Source organism: Cebidichthys violaceus, unplaced genomic scaffold (assembly GCF_023349555.1).
Source record: "Cebidichthys violaceus isolate CVI_PGR_0920_01 unplaced genomic scaffold, fCebVio1.0.p SCAF_20, whole genome shotgun sequence".
In the NCBI taxonomy this organism is placed as follows: Eukaryota; Metazoa; Chordata; class Actinopteri; order Perciformes; family Stichaeidae; genus Cebidichthys; species Cebidichthys violaceus.
This window is the reverse complement of record NW_027176373.1, coordinates 2,284,794-2,302,268: the sequence shown is the minus strand read 5'-3', so window position 1 is coordinate 2,302,268 and position 17,475 is coordinate 2,284,794. Positions and strand designations below refer to the sequence as shown.

General features: G+C 39.6%; 2 protein-coding genes across 2 annotated transcripts; both read left to right on the top strand.

The window, feature by feature from the left end:
- Window positions 1-583: 583 nt before the first annotated feature.
- Window positions 584-6,475, top strand: LOC137876663 (5-hydroxytryptamine receptor 3B-like). Its single transcript, XM_068716437.1, has 9 exons — window positions 584-617; window positions 1,253-1,416; window positions 1,574-1,618; window positions 1,947-2,056; window positions 3,076-3,245; window positions 3,957-4,114; window positions 4,901-5,111; window positions 5,321-5,530; window positions 6,210-6,475. The coding sequence occupies exons 1-9, from the start codon at window positions 584-586 to the stop codon at window positions 6,473-6,475; spliced, it is 1,368 nt and encodes a 455-aa protein (XP_068572538.1).
- A 2,626-nt stretch (window positions 6,476-9,101) lies between these two features.
- htr3a (5-hydroxytryptamine (serotonin) receptor 3A) lies at window positions 9,102-16,069 on the top strand. Its single transcript, XM_068716435.1, has 9 exons — window positions 9,102-9,171; window positions 9,997-10,160; window positions 10,509-10,553; window positions 10,877-10,986; window positions 11,077-11,246; window positions 12,944-13,104; window positions 14,594-14,804; window positions 15,343-15,579; window positions 15,759-16,069. Exons 1-9 carry the CDS (start codon window positions 9,102-9,104, stop codon window positions 16,067-16,069), a joined length of 1,479 nt encoding a protein of 492 aa, XP_068572536.1.
- The last annotated feature ends 1,406 nt before the right edge of the window (window positions 16,070-17,475 follow it).

Here is a 17,475-nt window from a genome sequence, read left to right as displayed (position 1 = left end):
CACATAAATGCATCATTAGTTATACTCCAATAATAATGAGTACTTTTGGTACTTTTAGTATATTTTGCTGCTAATACTTCTTTACTTTTACTGAAGTAAGATGTTGAATGCAGTTCATATGTCTTCTGCATTATTACCCTCACTTTTGGAAGCTCTGTGATCTTGATTTTGAATAAAAGTGTCGTAAAGGAAGTTAAGGGAGAACTGTAAATACGAGAAACTTCACAAGAAGGAAAGGAGATGGAACAACTAGTTAATTGGAAGTTCGCATCAATGACATCCTCCATTTGGTGTGTTCAGCTGGGTTAAAACACCTTTAAAATAACAGATACCTAAGTGTTTATGCTCCTCTGTAATGAAGCAATACACAGGCACTAAACAACCCTTCAGGGAGTCATTATTACATGTATCACCTTACCCGGGCAGTGGAAAATCAATACCAGCGCCACCAAAATGTCTGCACTACCCTGTTCATTGTTCTTCCCCTACACCGAGTACCGCTACTCTTGAAACTGTGGATATTTGTTGTGAACAGAGGAGATGTTTGGATGTGACATCTGGAAGGCTGATTTCTGTTAACTTGATGTCTCTCATTTGGCTGACTCTGTTGCTCTCAGGTAAGCTGCTCTTTTTTGGCAAAAGATTCAAAATTAATGAGGTATTCACTTGTAAGTTAAGAAATAACCTGCATGGTTTTGTTGCAACCATTTCTGCTTTGTAAAATGTCCCATCAAAATAAAGCTGGCTATAAAGTTTTTAGATATTTTGAACAAATTAGTTTTTTTAGTGTGGCAGCTCTATGACTCATTGCTTATTTTACTTATATTTGGTCCGTTCTCTCACTGATTCATATGCAGTAATTTCTCAATTTTCAAACCTTACTGTCAAATTTCATGTGAAACATTGTAAACGAATACATATTATTTTATAAAAAGTTTTAGAACTGTAAAGCTATACTGACTTAAAAAAGCATAAACGTAATTTCCATTACGTCTGTCAAATGTAAAAATATGATAAACTTTCAATCAATACACCCCACATTTACCACCAGTATGCACTGTAACGTATTAAATGGAGCAACTGATGGACTAATTGGCTAAGAGACACCGAGACCCAGTTTTGTGCTTTATCACTAAACAAATTAGCAATTAATCAAATTACCACAGCCACATTGCCGCACAGTGAACCTGGAGCTGGTCTGGGAGCCCTTGGCCACGCTTTGCCCAGGTGGTTATCTAGCTTTGTCTTCCAGCTCATCTGGCTGAATGTGTGCCGGAGAAGCCAAAGAGATCAGCTCTGAACCAGCTGACCAGGACCCTCCTCAGGAAATATGACTGCGGAGTTCGACCTGTTCACAACTGGACCAGTCCTACCACTATCTACATAGACCTCATCCTGCAGTCCGTCCTTGATGTGGTATGCATACTGTGAAAGCTCTCTGCTATGATCACAGTGCTGCTAAAATTCTGTTTGTTTTTACTCCACCGGTTAGAGATCCGATATAAATCAAACTCCAGTAGCCTCAATTTAAACTTATCTATTATGTATCATTAAGGTTTTCTCCTTTCTGCAGGATGGAAAGACCCAGAGCTTAACTACCAGTATTTGGCAAAGACAGGTGGGTGGCGTCTCAGTTTCCGTTTGACTTATTGTAAAGCTTTAAGAAACAAGTCTTTTCCTTAAAAAACACATTTTAAAAATGAAAACAGCTGTAATTATTTACCTCCTCAGTGACCGACTTCTACCTTAATCTTTAAACACCTTATGCAACACAGTGGGTTTTTATTTAAACATTTCTTGACTATATGCTGCAAATCTTGTGAATTTACAATAATAAAAAGGCAGTAAAGTTTAATTTTTGCTTAAAATTATTTAGCAAATACTTGATTTTTTGTTGAAATACCTAAATTATATAAGTTTAACATCCAAAAATCATCTACTTTCAGATCTGGACAGATGAGTTCCTGGTTTGGGACCCAGAGGAGTTTGATGGCATCAACGAGATCTCACTGTCATCTGATGCCATTTGGATTCCCGATGTTATCGTTAGTGAATTGTAAGAAATTACTGAAAGGATTCCTTCAAACATATTTTAGTCTCAGTCTACAGTGTCCTTCAGTATAACCAAGGTCTAAAGGAATGTGTTTCACAACCTTTCAAGTAGTTATTTACCTCCATTGATTCCAGTTAACTAAAACATTCCACTTGCAGAGACCCTGGTTCTAATGCCCAACCCTAAGCTTTGAACCCTTAAAATGAAAGCAAATATGAGTAGAATTTAAAAATGCCATACTTGCTTCCCATAGAGATTTAAAAAATGATATCTACAAGTTGATAAATAACAGACACTCATAACATATATAAACTAAAATTGCCGTCTTGCAGCTATATGCCTCTTTCAACCAGTGTAGTTGCAGTTTAAATTCATGACCATCTCTGTCCAAAATGTCATCACTTCATAATTTCCTCCTATAAGGTATTTGTGTGAAATTTACATTCACTGCAAATGAATTATTGAGTTATGGCCAAAAGTGTGTTTTATGAGGTCACAGTGACATTTTCCCACCAAATTCTAATCAGTCTAATCAGTTGAGTTTGTGTCAGATTTAAAGACATTCTCTCCAGGCATTGCTGACATATTGAGTTCACGAGGATGAAATGGACGGGCGGACAGCCTGAAAACATAATGCCTTCAACCACGGGAAAAAAAAAAAAAAAAAAAACACACTACAGAATGCATTGAAAAATATTCAGCAATAATGTTATGTTATGTTGTCGGCATGATTTATGTAAATGGTGTAAAACATGCAAAAAACACATTCTGGTCTCAGGACATGGCTAACTATTGGACTTTGTATAATCGTTCCTCTTATTGATATTGTCCTCTCCGCTTCTGTCCAACGTATTTGTGATAATTATAATTCACTTCTCATTAAATCTGATAGGAAGTAAACTTGAATTCCACAGAGGCCACACACATGTGATCATCCATAGCACTTGGCCCTCCAAATGGCCACTACAGCCTGACCGGTCTATGTCCTGTTGTCCCCCCCTCTCCTCCATGTGTGTTCCCAGTGTGGACGAGGGGAAGTCCCTGCCGATCCCCTACGTATACGTCAACTCCTCTGGTTCGGTGAAGTACTACCGACCCATGCAGGTGGTGCTGGCCTGCAGCCTGGAGATGTACGCCTTTCCGTTCGACAAGCAAAACTGCAGCCTCACCTTCCGCAGCTGGCTTCACTCAGGTGTGTCTCCTGCCTGAGATCAGGTGGTGCTCTGTAAGCCAATTCAGTTGAATTTGTATTTGCAGAGTAGAGATTTACACCTGCGCTACCCATGAGGAATATGGTGCAACTACCTGATCTTAGAACCTCCCAAACCTTAGGGGAGATAGAAAAAACACTTCTCAGTGTCAACTTAATAGCTTTTTCCAGAGCTTTCAACAGAGTCTTCATCAGGGAATGGAGCTCTCTCAGTTGTATAATCAAGGGCCCACTAGTAGCCTTCCAGTAAGACTACCCTATATGCCTGGTTGTTCAGCACCTTCAACACTCTTAAAGGGTAGGTTTTTATATCATTCTGTAGCTTCCCACTGGTGTTCCGTATTGAAATCTGAATATAATTTTGGCCAAAGTACATAATTTCCCAAGCCCTTCACAAATGGCTGTCTGACAGCAAGTTAAAGTGATGAAAATATTCTAAATATAGCATGCACTTTAACTGATACTGACATTTTTTAGGTGGCAAAAAAAAGCCACTTTACCTCGCCCCTCAGAAAGCCCTTTCCAACTTAATGAAATAGATGCAATTTCCAATTCACCTTGTTTGCATGTTATTGGCCAGGGTAGGGAAAACCGAAGTACCAGGAAGAAATCCATACAAACACACAACCTGTGTGCTGATGGGATAAAAGATATTTACCGCTTTCCTTCTTATCCTTCATTATCCTCTTGTAGTGAAGGAAATAGACCTGGCGCTGTGGAGGAGTGCAGAGGCCATTGCTAATGACAAGAGGGAGTTTATGAATGACGGAGAATGGGAACTGTTGTCCATTCCTTCAAGATACTGGCAAATCCACCAAGACGACACCGACTACGCCCACATCCAGTTCAACGTATGTGCCTCAGTGTCTCAATCATGCACATTCAGCACATTAACGCAGAGGGAATGGATTTGAATAAGGGGGTTAAAGTAATGTCAGAGAGTGTGTCTGCACCGTGATTGCTTATCGATGGTGAGCTTTAAACTGTAGCCGCTCTGTGGGTTGTCCCCCCCCCCCCCCCCCCTCCTCCTCCACGCTGTGCGGCGGAATTGTAAAGTGTAAAGCAATTGGCCGCGACCTTCATGGATCGGGCTCGTGGGCTAATGCCAAATGATGGGACGGAGGCTGTTTGTGGCAAGTAAAGAGACAGATAGAGAGGGAGGCTGATAGACAGGGGAGGGTGAGCAACCATAATGAGACTGTCTCAGTGGCTGCCTGATCAATGGACTTCTTGTTAGTGGTGAGGGAAATGGCCCCATTGCCCATTGCAGGTGGAGAGCAGGGATGGCTGCTATTTATTCAGCTGAAAGAGCAAAAGGCTGTCTGATAATGGAGCAGTTCATGGCTCACTGGGATATTGTTACATTGTGGCAGTTCCCCTGCTAAAGGTAGACATGTCATATGAAAGGGGTTTCTGATGGAAAATGCTTTTGTTCCATTCCAGATCTTACATTTTTTTTTTTTTGAACTGAACTCAAGAAAGAGCTGTTTGAAGAAAGATCAAAACTAAGACAAATGAAAGCAATACGATCTGCATGGCTAGACACAACTAGAGGGAACACTAGATTTGAATAAATAATATTATTTCTGCTAGTGTCTTATCAGATTACTGCCTCTTTGTCCTCATCTTTCATTCAGGTGTTGATCCGCCGGCGCCCCCTGCTGTATGTGGTGGGTCTGCTCATCCCAAGCATCTTCCTCATGCTGGTGGATGTGATCAGCTTCTACCTGCCTCTAAGCAGCGGCACCCGCATAGCCTTTAAGATCAGCATACTCCTGGGCTACACCCTCTTCCGAGTCAACCTGACAGATGAACTGCCTGCCACAGCGGTCAATACTCCACTCATAGGTGTTGTTTGCTGCTTAGATCATTTCAGTTTAACCCTTATATTCATTTCGCTTTGTTTTAGACCCAATTGTGTCTGCTTGGTATACATTGTACAACATTAAATGGACAGTACATTTTTTCCTGCTTCTGTAAATTGTTCAAATTCCAAAATGCCGTGATCTAGCTATTGTGCAACAAACTTTTCTGTTTTCCCTCCCATCTCCACCCAGGCGTGTTCTTCGCCGTGTGCATGGCCATGCTGATGCTCAGCCTGATCAAGTCTATTCTGGTGGTGAAGCTGCTCCACCACAGTGAGAAGGAGGTCAGGCAAATGTCAGTGTCTGCCTGCCTGCTGGACAAGTACGGCTCAGCTGCTCATGGCTTCACAGAGAGCGCTTTAACCTCCATTAGGACGCTCGATCACATCAACTCCTCCGGAGGTAAGCTACGAGCTCAAAGACGTTTGATGTTGCAGAAGTCCCGCTGACACAGTGATAGCACAGTGTGATTTTGCTTAATGCTTCACCAAATCAAAAGGTCTGTTTGCAAAAAAAAAAAAAAAACACAGTTTGAAGCGTGAAAGAACACAGCCGAGGCATTTTAGAAAGTTTAAACTCTAAAAATTCAAAATGCATGGGAAACAGGAATGTGTTGACTTCCATTTTTCCTACTTGGAATAATTTTAAACTTCAATATGAAGGCAAAATAAATAATACCGCAGTCTTGGAACTGTTTGGTCACGGGAAGCGGTGCAACCACAGTTCTGTTCTTCATATTATGAAATCATCTTAAACTCGTATACTTTAACTTGGGGAGACTTTACGAAAGTATTTGTAAGACTCTTAAAAAGAGTTGCAAATTCAGAGTGGTTGTGCAATTATTTATCTGTCTCTGGTATTTAAATTCCATCTGAAAGCCTTCCATTAATGATAAAGAGGGGGGAGAGCTGTTCTTCGCCCAGTCTGGTGAAACAGTCTGTACCAAACTAAGCCTTTTGGAAAGGATCACAATACTGATGTCAGGAATATTAATATTGTCCCATAATGATTGCTTTCAATTGTACAAATGTAATTAGAGAACCTGCCTGCATCTGTATTCATTGTTGACATTTCAAACCAGATTATGAGTTTGAACCCTCACTGGAGGAAGATCTGCTGTCCCTGAATGAGATCCAGGATGCTCCATCTGGGCTGGAGTGGCTTCTCCAGGAGCTGGTTTCCCTCCACCTGGCTTTATCCCAGGAGGACAGTGAGTCTTCGGTTCAGGCTGAATGGCTGGCCCTTTGCTCGAAGCTCGACTGCTTCCTGTTCCGCTTCTACCTCTTGGTTCTGGCCTCGTATGCCGGTACGCTGCTGATGCTCTGGGCCAGTTGGAGCTTTGCCTGACTGCATTATCAGAGACTTAGTGATTATTTGAATACTGTGAAAGAACTTCTTGCTTATGATGCCAACTTTACTTTAGTCTGTTGGAGAAGCATAGGTATGTTTTTAATGCAAAGAAAGGGATGCAGAATTATTATTGCAGACAAGTGTATTTTGGTCATAATTAACTTCCCTTCCACAAAAGTTATTCATTAGATAGAACAGTATACACTTTATATTGTGTGCCAATATTTAACCAATGCCTTTAAAATATACTGTATCATTACAATTAAGCTCTTATTTGTGTGTGTTTAGTAGCAGTGGTAATTTTGCGCTAATCAAAAGAGAAGGTGTAAGAAACACAAGCAATCCGAATATCGATCAGGTTGTAAACAAACGGTTTATCCAGAATATAAATGAAGTTCAGGCAGAGCACCTAGGATGCACATGCATTTTGTAACTACCATCGCATCATATTAATACAAGTATTAGGAGGCCTTTATGAACCATGTCTATTACTCTTCTGATTCTCTAATGCAAACGTTGATTGTTGTGCAACTCCCTCCAACACCCCAACTTCCTTCTCATGTCATTGAACATTCAAGATTGATGATTACAGTAGGTCAAAGTTGAAGCATGAAATCCACCTGTAAACTATGATGAATGTGTACAACGGATAATTTGGGTAATCAATTTACTGTTTGCCTTTAATTTATCTTTTAAATATACGTTTGGCATGTCTTATCTGATCATGTTTCGTGTCTTCTCACCTTTTTTTTGCAGTGTCATCATGTTCCCAAATCTCAGCTATTGACTGTAACCAATACTGATTGCCAAAACTACAACAATAAAATGCAAGTTGTCTGAAAATAGACCTATCCTTTATATATACATACTGTTCGCTTAACCTCCAGATATTGCATTGCCGCTGTAGCGCAACATTATAGTTTGAGACATGATTGTTTCGCATCAGTTATCATGAATTCCCGACAGTGAAGATTGACTCAAAGATACCGTATAATAAAGCAGCTCTCTGGAGAAAATCCTCAGTGCCGGTGTGATGTTATGATACTGTATTCACACTTTAATCTCCATCCCACTGCCACAAAATAGATCAATAAAACCCATTCAGAGCTCAGCTGCTGTGTCTCCATTCCCTGTTGGTTTCCTAATAGTCATGACTAGAATATCAAAAGTGCGTCATAGCAAACTTGCCGGCGGAAAGATCCATATTAATGCAATTGTCACAGTATCTGCGAACCTCTTCTTCAGGTGGATCTGGTTACATGATGTTGTGCAACTAAGCTGAAGATAAATGTTTAGTCAGTACTTACTTGTTACTGTCTGTATTAGGTAACAAATGGCTGTATATTAAGTTCAAAGCTTGGTGTATCTACATTGTTGTGAATATGACTTTCATCTCAATATGACTGCATCTGTTCTTTTGAAATAAAATAACATCCCTTAAGTGTATCGTTTTGTGAAGATAATGCATAACAGAAGTGACAATAAAAGCCTCAAAGTCAAACCAACCAGAAACCTGCCTATTCATATTTCTGATTTACACCATGTCATGAGATATCGGTCTATATAAACATCTTTGGAAGACAGCTATGAGCCCTCAGAGGCTGCAGTGTTCATGTTCATGTTAATTGCACTGTGGGAAGCTGAAAAAAGTAGGCCACCAAATACATCTGTATGAAAATTTTGGCATCGGAGCTTTACAGACGGAATGGACGGTATACGGAGGATGATTCTCAGATCTTCTGGGATGTTTCTGTACATTCAGCCAGGCACAAGCAAATCCAAAGAAAGCATGGTCAGGTGTAAAACAACCCTCTAGATAAACAAGAGCACATTCCCTCATACTGGTATCCTCTGATAGTGAGTAAAACACTGTAAAAAAACTGCTGCCATTACTCGAATGAACATGCAAACTTTCCATTTTCATTTGATATGAATGGAAATGGAAGCTGACCACAAACCAGGTCTTAACCTCACTGATGCTGATGTTGTTCAGGCATCTACATACTTTTTGCCGTGTTGTGTTTTTGTCAGTGGAGTTTTTTTATTCAAATGTTGTTGGCGAGCACACAACTGGCAAACTAAATCTCATTTGCTTAAATCATTTCCTTTCAATAATGGCAACCTTGAAAGCCTTCAATATTTGGGATCTCAGCATTAAGTAAAGTAAAGCAGTCAACTACGGCCACGGTAGGTTTCATGAGATAGAGGACATTAAACGCTGGAACTTTGCTGTCAGTAAGTTAGTTGATACTCTTGCCTAACAGTCTCTTAATTGTGCTAAATCACTATAACATACTGGCCTGATGTTGGCATACTACTTAATTAGATGATCACTCAGACGTGACATACGATCCGGTCACTAGCTCTCATTTCTGCAGTCTTTCAGCTCCATTTATCTCTGAGAGCGGGTGCTTTATTGAACACGGAGGAGTGGCGTCAGCTCAGATGGCTACACCCTTATGAGCTGAGTGACACTAACAAGGTTTTGAAAGTGGATGTGAGCGAAGCGATGGATAAAGTGGATGGATATGGAGGATATGGGTGTGAAGCATCCCGTGGCCTTCCATCAGAGCGGCAGTCAGACTTCCACAGCGGGGGAAGAAAACACAGGTGAACTGGCACCATGCGACCGTCATCAGCCTGGACAGCACTCATTTTCCTTCTTATTCACGGAGCATCAAGAGCCTGCACAGGTACAGCAGCTTCTGTTTTACTACAATATATGACTTCAAATACTTGACTGTTGGCCTGTCATGACAAAGTCCCTTAACTCTTACTTGCCAGGACAATTGGAGTCATTACGCCCTTTTAATGTCTGAGGAAAGGTGTATATTAATATATATATATATTATTTTGACTGTGTGGTCTGACTGCAATATTAGAGGTAATTGCTCAAATATTACTCACATATTTTGGAAAAATTGTTTGAATCATGGTTTACAAGACGGAATCATTTTAGTTAATTTTGGGAAAATGATCTTGGTATTAGATATGGCATTGTTATATTAAAACCAAGATGTTGTGAATGTCCAATTTTCCTTAGTGTCCTCCAATTAATGCAACGGTGTGAAAAAAACACAATTCAGAAAGGCATCACAGTTTATCAAAACTAAAAAAAATGATCTTTCACCACATTTAAGAAAATAAATTTGATTTAAAAACAGCAACAGAATGCATAATAGTAATAACAATAATATGCTATCTATGTTTTTCTATTTTTGTTTTGTCATTGTGATGTATTTTTTTTAAACCAGCTAGAAACTGTTACTAAATATGCAGGAATAGGAAGTTGTGTCTGTTTTTCCTGTTCATCTTTCATCTACGAACTGCTTGATTTCATATGAATGCAGCATTAATACGAATTTAGCGATTCCTCTTATGAAATTATTTTATGGTTCTTAACTTTTGATTAACTTTTTTTTTCATGCACCTCTCTCGCTGACAATATGAGATAAACACTATGTTTGACTTCTTCATGTCAGTGCACATAACATGATTCATATTTTATACGTTTTCAGTGAAGAAACTGGGCAGCAGCCCAGGAAGATTTGCCAACGCCACATTAGTGCGGCTATCTGAGTTTTTGAGTGCGGGTTATAAGAAGGGAGTGAGACCAGTGAAAGACTGGAGGACGTCCACCATAGTGGCCATAGACCTCATGGTTTACTCCATCCTCAATGTGGTGAGTTACACACTTCCTGAATGTTACACTAACCTGTGAACTACTGTGCAGTTTTATGTATATCATCTACTGTGCATATCGTGACTCCTTTAATTATGGTTCTATATCGAATCCAGCATTTTAGTCCGTATATCGGCACAATATCCAACAATTAAGTGTTTGTAATCAGAGCATATTCTTGAACTATTCATTTGAAGCTTTATTAAAAAACAATCCGACTGACAAGTAGGTGTTACATTTAAATGTTACTTAAATATGCAATCAGCACAATATAAAATAAATTTGTGTAGTAAAATACAATTTTTAAATTATTTTTCTAAAACTCGGATGTCTTCTATTCCACTACAGGATGAGAAGAACCAGGTGTTAACAACGTATGTATGGTACAGACAGGTAAGACAAAGACAAAAGACATATTATTTACTGCATTATTACACTATCAAATATTTGATCCATTAAACCACTTTCTTATAATTATAATAGCAAACTCAACGTAATTTCTGATTACATTTGTAAATTTGTATGGTTTTAACTGTGCGATATTTCTGTATCTTATTCCTCTTTGAAACCAGTTTTACCTTTGGCCCGATGTCTTTACAGTCTACATATAACATCTGTTAGTGAGACATTATTGTTTTGTGTGTTTACACTCTATCCTGCAAAAATCCACATCTAATATTCACTAATTTAGCTTCTTCCTGTCGACAAATCTTTAGTCATGGACGGATGAATTCCTGGTGTGGAACCCAGAAGACTTTGATGAAGTCAAACAGGTTTCTATACCTACTGCTAATGTGTGGGTGCCTGACATCCTCATCAATGAGTTGTAAGAACTGCTTCTGTTGACACCATCACTTCTGCTCCTTCTGTTATTCTATCGGCATAGAATGTTGACATGTTTGTCTCTGACTTGCAGCGTAGATGTGGGGAAGTCTCCAGACATACCTTATGTCTACGTGACACATGACGGACTGGTGCGCAACTACAAGCCCATCCAGGTGGTCACAGCCTGCACTCTCAACATCTACAACTTTCCATTTGATGTCCAGAAATGCAGCCTCACCTTCCAGAGCTGGCTACATACCAGTAAGACACTCATCGCTCTCTTCAGCCTCATTTACAATGTGGTTGAACATTGATTTTGGTTTAAAGCATCAACACTACAAGCTTTCAGGGAATGCCAAACATTATCAGTTGGTTTTAACAGAGTCTTTGGTTAAATTCTGCATACAGAAATAAAAATCATATTCAGGATCTGCATTTGCTTGTTTAATGTAAGATATATTTGGTTTCTTAAAGCCACAAAACGTGCTTTTTAAGGAGGTTTGAGGTTTTGGTTTCTTAGAAAAAGGTCTCCAACTGGATAATAATGATTGAAGATGGATTTCAGTTGCCGGTGTACAATGCAATAACTCCAATTAGGTATTGTCAGCTTCGTTTTAACTTCAAAATGAGCACAGAATGTAACTGACTTCCTTTAGAAACATATATACATGAATGACTTAAACCTGCATTACAGGACGATCACAGCTCATTACAACTTGGGTAACGTTTTCATAGCTTTGTTCATCAGTTCCCTCATTTGTATCAGTACTGATAACATTGTATTCACCAACTTAATTGCGGAAATCTGGGAACTCAATCACTAAAAAGACGAGGCAAGAAACAAAAGCAGTCAGAAGATCACACAGGTTGTACGCAAACCTCCAGGTTAGCCAAACTTATTAAGAAGAGAAAACACAGGAGAACGTGAAATTATTCCCCAAACTTTCTATTGTAAACATCCACCACAGTTTACAGACTAACTTCCTGGTTCAGCTTTGATCTACTGTACTTGACTAAAACAGAAACTACAACAATAAAAGCCATGTTGTAATAAATCAAAACACACTTCAAGCAGCCTGCAACAAAAATATCTATGCCAACTCCACATGAATTTTATCCATGGAGGAATTACTTTGAAAAAATGATTTCAGACTTATTCAAACAATATAATAGCAGTCTCTTCTTGAATATAGATACTAAAACCCTTTACCAAACTAAAACTATGATATATTAGCCATATACTATTAACTCATAGTTAAGATTTCAAACATCTTTGGAGTATTTACAGGTAACTTCACATTAGCCACATCCATCTGCAGCCCTCTCAGTGACACAAATAATCCGCCATTATGCTACTTTTGATTTAATTCTGGCAAAATGGTGAAAAATAGAGATGCACCGATATCATGACGATACTGACTCAAATAGCTCGATTGGATATGGGTGATAATGGGGCCGATCTATTCAATTCAATTATATTCTGTTTACATCCGTTTGTAGTTTATAAGCTACATACTTTATATACTGGAATTTAATTCCTGTGTAACTTTTGACCAATTTGTTTCCACATTAAACAGGTTTACACAAGCAACTGTTTTTTAATCAAATTGCTGATTAATCATTTTAATTAAAAATAACAATTCACACTTTTACAAAGTTAGGATAGCAATGTTTAAATCAAGCCTGCTGTTGCCTTACACATGTAAGAACGATCCCTGTCCCTTCCACACAGTGAGGCATACATTCCTAGTGAAAAATATTCACTGGCATCAGAAAACAACAGCCGACTCCGTCTTCAACTCTTCTCATTAAGACTTGAGTGAAACAACCGCTCTGTTCTGTGCATCTGTGAACTCTCCCCCGCTGTGACATGCGCTGGGAGAACAGAGTGGAGGGCGAAAGGTAACTTGTTGCCATGGCCGTTTCACGCTGCTCCCGACATTGTGTTCGATCTGTAGTTGATGACATCAACATCACCCTGATGCGAAGCCCCGAGGAGCTCAGGGAGGACAAGAGCGTCTTCATGAACCAAGGAGAGTGGGAGCTGCTCCACATACTGTCCAACTACAAGATCTTCAGTGTCGACAATGACGACTATTATGCTGAGATGAAGTTCCATGTAAGTACTTGAAATAATGATCTTAAGATGTGTGTGTGTGAGTGTGTGTGTGTGTGTGTGTGTGTGTGTGTGTGTGTGTGTGTGTGTTATATGTGAAGCATAAATGTGGGGTGTTGCATCGTGTGTCAAAGGTTTTGTATTTAGGTTTTAACCTCAGGACATGCCAGTCTGCTGTTATTAGACATTCATTATGATCTTTTTCTTTCTCTTTCTTAACTGAAACAATTTTCCAAATTATAAATGCAACAAATCAAGTCCAGTCTTAAAAATAATAACATGTTCAATTGTTTCCCTTTAATTAAATGGAGGAGCACACACACATTTTTGTGCGCTCGCAAAGCCCGCCCTGCTGGAAGGTTTCTATGTGTATGCCAGCACCAGGGCTCTTGAGGCCTAAATACATAGCTACAGTTAATTCGTGCACAATAATGAGCAGGTGACATGTCTGTCTAGCTTGCATATGTGGCGTCTCAAGATTTAGGAAATATACTTTTATTGAATATAAAGTAACTTGCAACACCACAATGTCAAACAGTATTAATGTATTTAAATGTAACGGCATTTTGAAATATAAAATAACATTTCTTTATGGGAACCCTATCCAAATAATATGTAATGTTAATATCTCTGCGATGGAATCTGTCAATTGTCTTAGAGATCGACAGCTTTCATGCGTGACGGTGACCTGGTTTACGTGCTTTACTCACAGGGGTGTGACTTGACCTTGGTATAAAGCCAAAATAATATAACCTTAGTTTCTGAAAAGATAAGTAGGAGCCCTCTCCTCTCCTCTCCTCTCCTCTGCTCTGTTCGCTCCCCTCTTGTAAAAAAAAAAAAAAAAGGAATATCAAGGAAACACTGTTATCCCAATACACTCAAAGTCACTGACTTAAAATAAACCTATACTGAGCAGTTAGCATCGTTACCCTGCTAGCTTAGCGGCTAACTGCTATGTGATTTCACTCAGCTAGCGTTGATCACATAATTCAGGTGCGTGCAAACAAACACACGAACACTAACATTCAGACTAACTAACTGAAATTGTTGAGAGCAAAGTGGGTGTTTGTGACTTAACCTACATTTACTTACACATTTACTTGACCGGGAACCTCGTTTTGCTTCGCTCGTTTGCGTTCTGGCGCGCCCGCTCTGTTTCGCTTCCTCATCTTCTGCCAATCACAACAGGGATTACTGAACGACCACTAATAATCACCAATAAAAGTCCAAACTATATATTCCGTTTTTTTATTTTATTTTATTTAACCTCAAATATTCACCTGTGGTATTATCCACTATTTTATTTAAATTTGTTTTTTTACGGTTTAGTTTGTATGGATTAAACCAACACGATACGACATGTTAATTATCAACATACGTAGGACAGAGTTAGCTTTTTTCCCGTTTTTTTTTTAATGCTATGCTAAGCTAACCATGTCCTGCCTTCTTTTACAACAGACATTTTGACTTGACACAAACCTACATTTCCCAGGTTGTGATCCGGCGGCGGCCGTTGTTCTACACTGTGAACCTGCTGCTGCCCAGCATCTTCTTGATGGTGATGGACATTGTGGGTTTCTATCTGCCACCAGACAGTGGAGAGAGGGTTTCCTTCAAGATCACCTTGCTGCTGGGCTACTCTGTCTTCCTCATCATTGTATCTGACACTCTGCCTGCCACTGCCATAGGAACCCCTCTGATAGGTGACCGGGATGTACTGCTTATCAGCAGTTTGAATTCAGAACATGATTTCTGCAAGGAATGTCAGCGTATTTTAAAATATCTAATTTTACCTCTAAATTAATGTGAAAATGAAAAAAAAAAAGTACTCTGGAAGTCATGCAGAGACAGATTGGTGAGGGCAAAACAAGTTCTGAGAGTGCACTCAGGTTAAATTCAAGCACTAATTTCAGGATTTTGGAGGGCTGGAGACTATCGCAGCATGAATTAGGTGGAAGGCAGAGACACATCCTCATAAAAGTTACCGTATAGGTCTTTAACAGTATAACACTACCAATCATGCTCAATCCAACTGATTATTGGAGGAAGCCCAGGTTAAAGCACATGCAAACTCCAAGATAAAATCTCTAAAAATAGCCTGGGCTCCAACCTGCAACCTACCGAAACGCAGTAATTTAGATATGTAAAGTATGGAGCATTATTCTACTGCTATCTGCTTTTATGGAATATCTGTGAGGGGATCATCATCAAACACCTTGTCTCATTTGACCTGTGCTCTAGGTGTGTACTTCGTGGTCTGCATGGCCCTGCTGGTGATCAGCCTGACAGAAACCGTCCTGATTGTGCGCCTGGTCCACAAGCAGGACCTGCAGCCCCCCGTGCCCCACTGGGTGAAGTACTTGGTGCTGGAAAGAGCTCCGGTCCTCTTCTGCATCCACAAGAAGCACAGCCTCTGCCCCACACTGTCCTCCCAGGGCACCGACCTGGAGCACTACAAGGACAACAACTATGGGACTGGTAAGGTGCAGGTGAACGCATGTGCAGTAGCCTACAACAGTGGTTTTCACTCTTGTGCCATTAAGCGCAACTGTATTCAGATTTGTAATCTAATCAATAAAACCTAGAGGTCAATGTTTGAGCAATAAAAAAACTACAAAATGAAGTAATATGAAGCCTGTCGTTGTCTCATCCTGCAGCCCAGTGCCCCCTCCACCACACCTGTGAGATAGGCCGAAGGCTCAGCCACCACGACAGAGAAGGCAGGCTGATCGGACTGGGTCTGCCCCCATCCAGGGACCCCACCCCGCCTGTCATGGACAACATCCTGCACGAAGTGACAGCGATACGCCACTTCCTGGAGAAGAGGGACAGGTGCCGGGAAGTTGCCAAGGAGTGGCTGCAGGTTGGCTACGTGTTGGACGTGCTGCTCTTCAGAGTTTACTTGGTGGCCGTGGTGGCCTACAGCATCACACTGGGCACGCTGTGGTCGGTGTGGCAGGTCGCCTGAGTCTCGTCCCTGTACTGCTGTGGACACAAGCTCAGTGGGGAGAGCACTGAATTCAACAGGCCAGTTATTGGCTCTATGCCCTGTGTAGCTCAGTGGATACAGGGAGGCACTCGCATAGCAATGAAACAGGGAAAGGATTCCTGTAGTTGGGATCTATGTACAAAGGTCAAGCAACCAACTATCCCTACAAATATTATCATTATTATCATCATTTCAGGTTTGACCAGAGAGCTTTTGTGTGTGCAATATGAGCCTGCCCAAGGCTTTTTGAGATGCCCAAGCAGAAATGCCCCCACACGCTTATAGATTGAATTATTGTTCAACATTATGAAGGATTAACAAGGATGACAGTAGTGGTAACACTATAAGCAAAGGTGAATATACCATTAATTAAAAAAACCACATCAACAAATATATTAACCTGGCAAAATGTAGAGTTTCTTGTTCATATAAAGTGCATATATATATATATATAAAAACACTATTTATTTACTTAAATCCACAAGAGCATCATATACTTGTTCCAGGCCTTTTTGGTGGCGAAGGAGTCGTATAAACCACTTACATGAGTTTTGTCTGGTTGTGTTTGAAAGTCTTGAAAGAAAAGGTTTTGGGGTATAATCAGCCATTTAAAAACAAACATGGAATATTGCCACGGTATTTAGTGCCTTTGAAAGCCGAGTAAAACCTGAGCAGAAACGAGAAAATGTGGTCAAACCTGGAAATATCCAGCATCAACGATACAGTTTAAGAATAAAATATGGAGTAAGAGGCAGTGTTGTTGAGCAGCAGGACATTTGTACATTTTAAAGTTGTAATATTGCTGTTATTGCAGTGTAAAATATCTACATAAATAAATAAATAAGGTATGTATTTACATTGAATTTAGTAAAGTAATAAATGCATATGACCTGTTTTGCACTACATAGGAAACATCTGACTGCATGGCCTTGAATGTAGAAATGATTTAGATAGATATACATATTCACATTATAAGCATATTATTTGTTTATTTGGTAAATCATAAGTCTGTAAGTAAAACGGTGGAAACTTGTAGCGCTTCAAATACGTCAAAATAATGTTTAACGTTAACGTGTCACCTCATGTAATAAAATCTGTCTAAAAAATATTGTAATGTTGAACAGGATTTCTGTAACTCACGGCTTGGATAACAGTGTTTCAACAACAGATGTTTGCAGTGGTTTTCTCTAATTATGTTGCAAAAAAAAATCATTTACCACCTTCACCTCACTTTTAATGAAAGACTGCGTGGGTCATAATTATAGAAATAAAAAAGTACATGAATCAGAGCCAATAAATTGTTGTTAAAACGCACGTCATTATTATGAAATTCTATTTCATCATTCTTATGTAAAAAATGATTCACTGCTTACCCTTAAGTGACA

What these genes read in the sequence shown, in the direction of transcription:
- LOC137876663 (XM_068716437.1), top strand. Translation starts at nt 584, where the DNA reads ATGTCTCTCATTTGGCTGACTCTGTTGCTCTCAG. An exon ending in GCTGACTCTGTTGCTCTCAG is followed by an intron (nt 618 to 1,252) that starts GTAAGCTGCTCT and finishes TTTGTCTTCCAG; the next exon opens with CTCATCTGGCTGAATGTGTG. An exon ending in GATGTTATCGTTAGTGAATT is followed by an intron (nt 2,057 to 3,075) that starts GTAAGAAATTAC and finishes GTGTGTTCCCAG; the next exon opens with TGTGGACGAGGGGAAGTCCC.
- htr3a (XM_068716435.1), top strand. Translation starts at nt 9,102, where the DNA reads ATGCGACCGTCATCAGCCTGGACAGCACTCATTTTCCTTCTTATTCAC. An exon ending in CGTATGTATGGTACAGACAG is followed by an intron (nt 10,554 to 10,876) that starts GTAAGACAAAGA and finishes ACAAATCTTTAG; the next exon opens with TCATGGACGGATGAATTCCT. An exon ending in CATAGGAACCCCTCTGATAG is followed by an intron (nt 14,805 to 15,342) that starts GTGACCGGGATG and finishes CCTGTGCTCTAG; the next exon opens with GTGTGTACTTCGTGGTCTGC.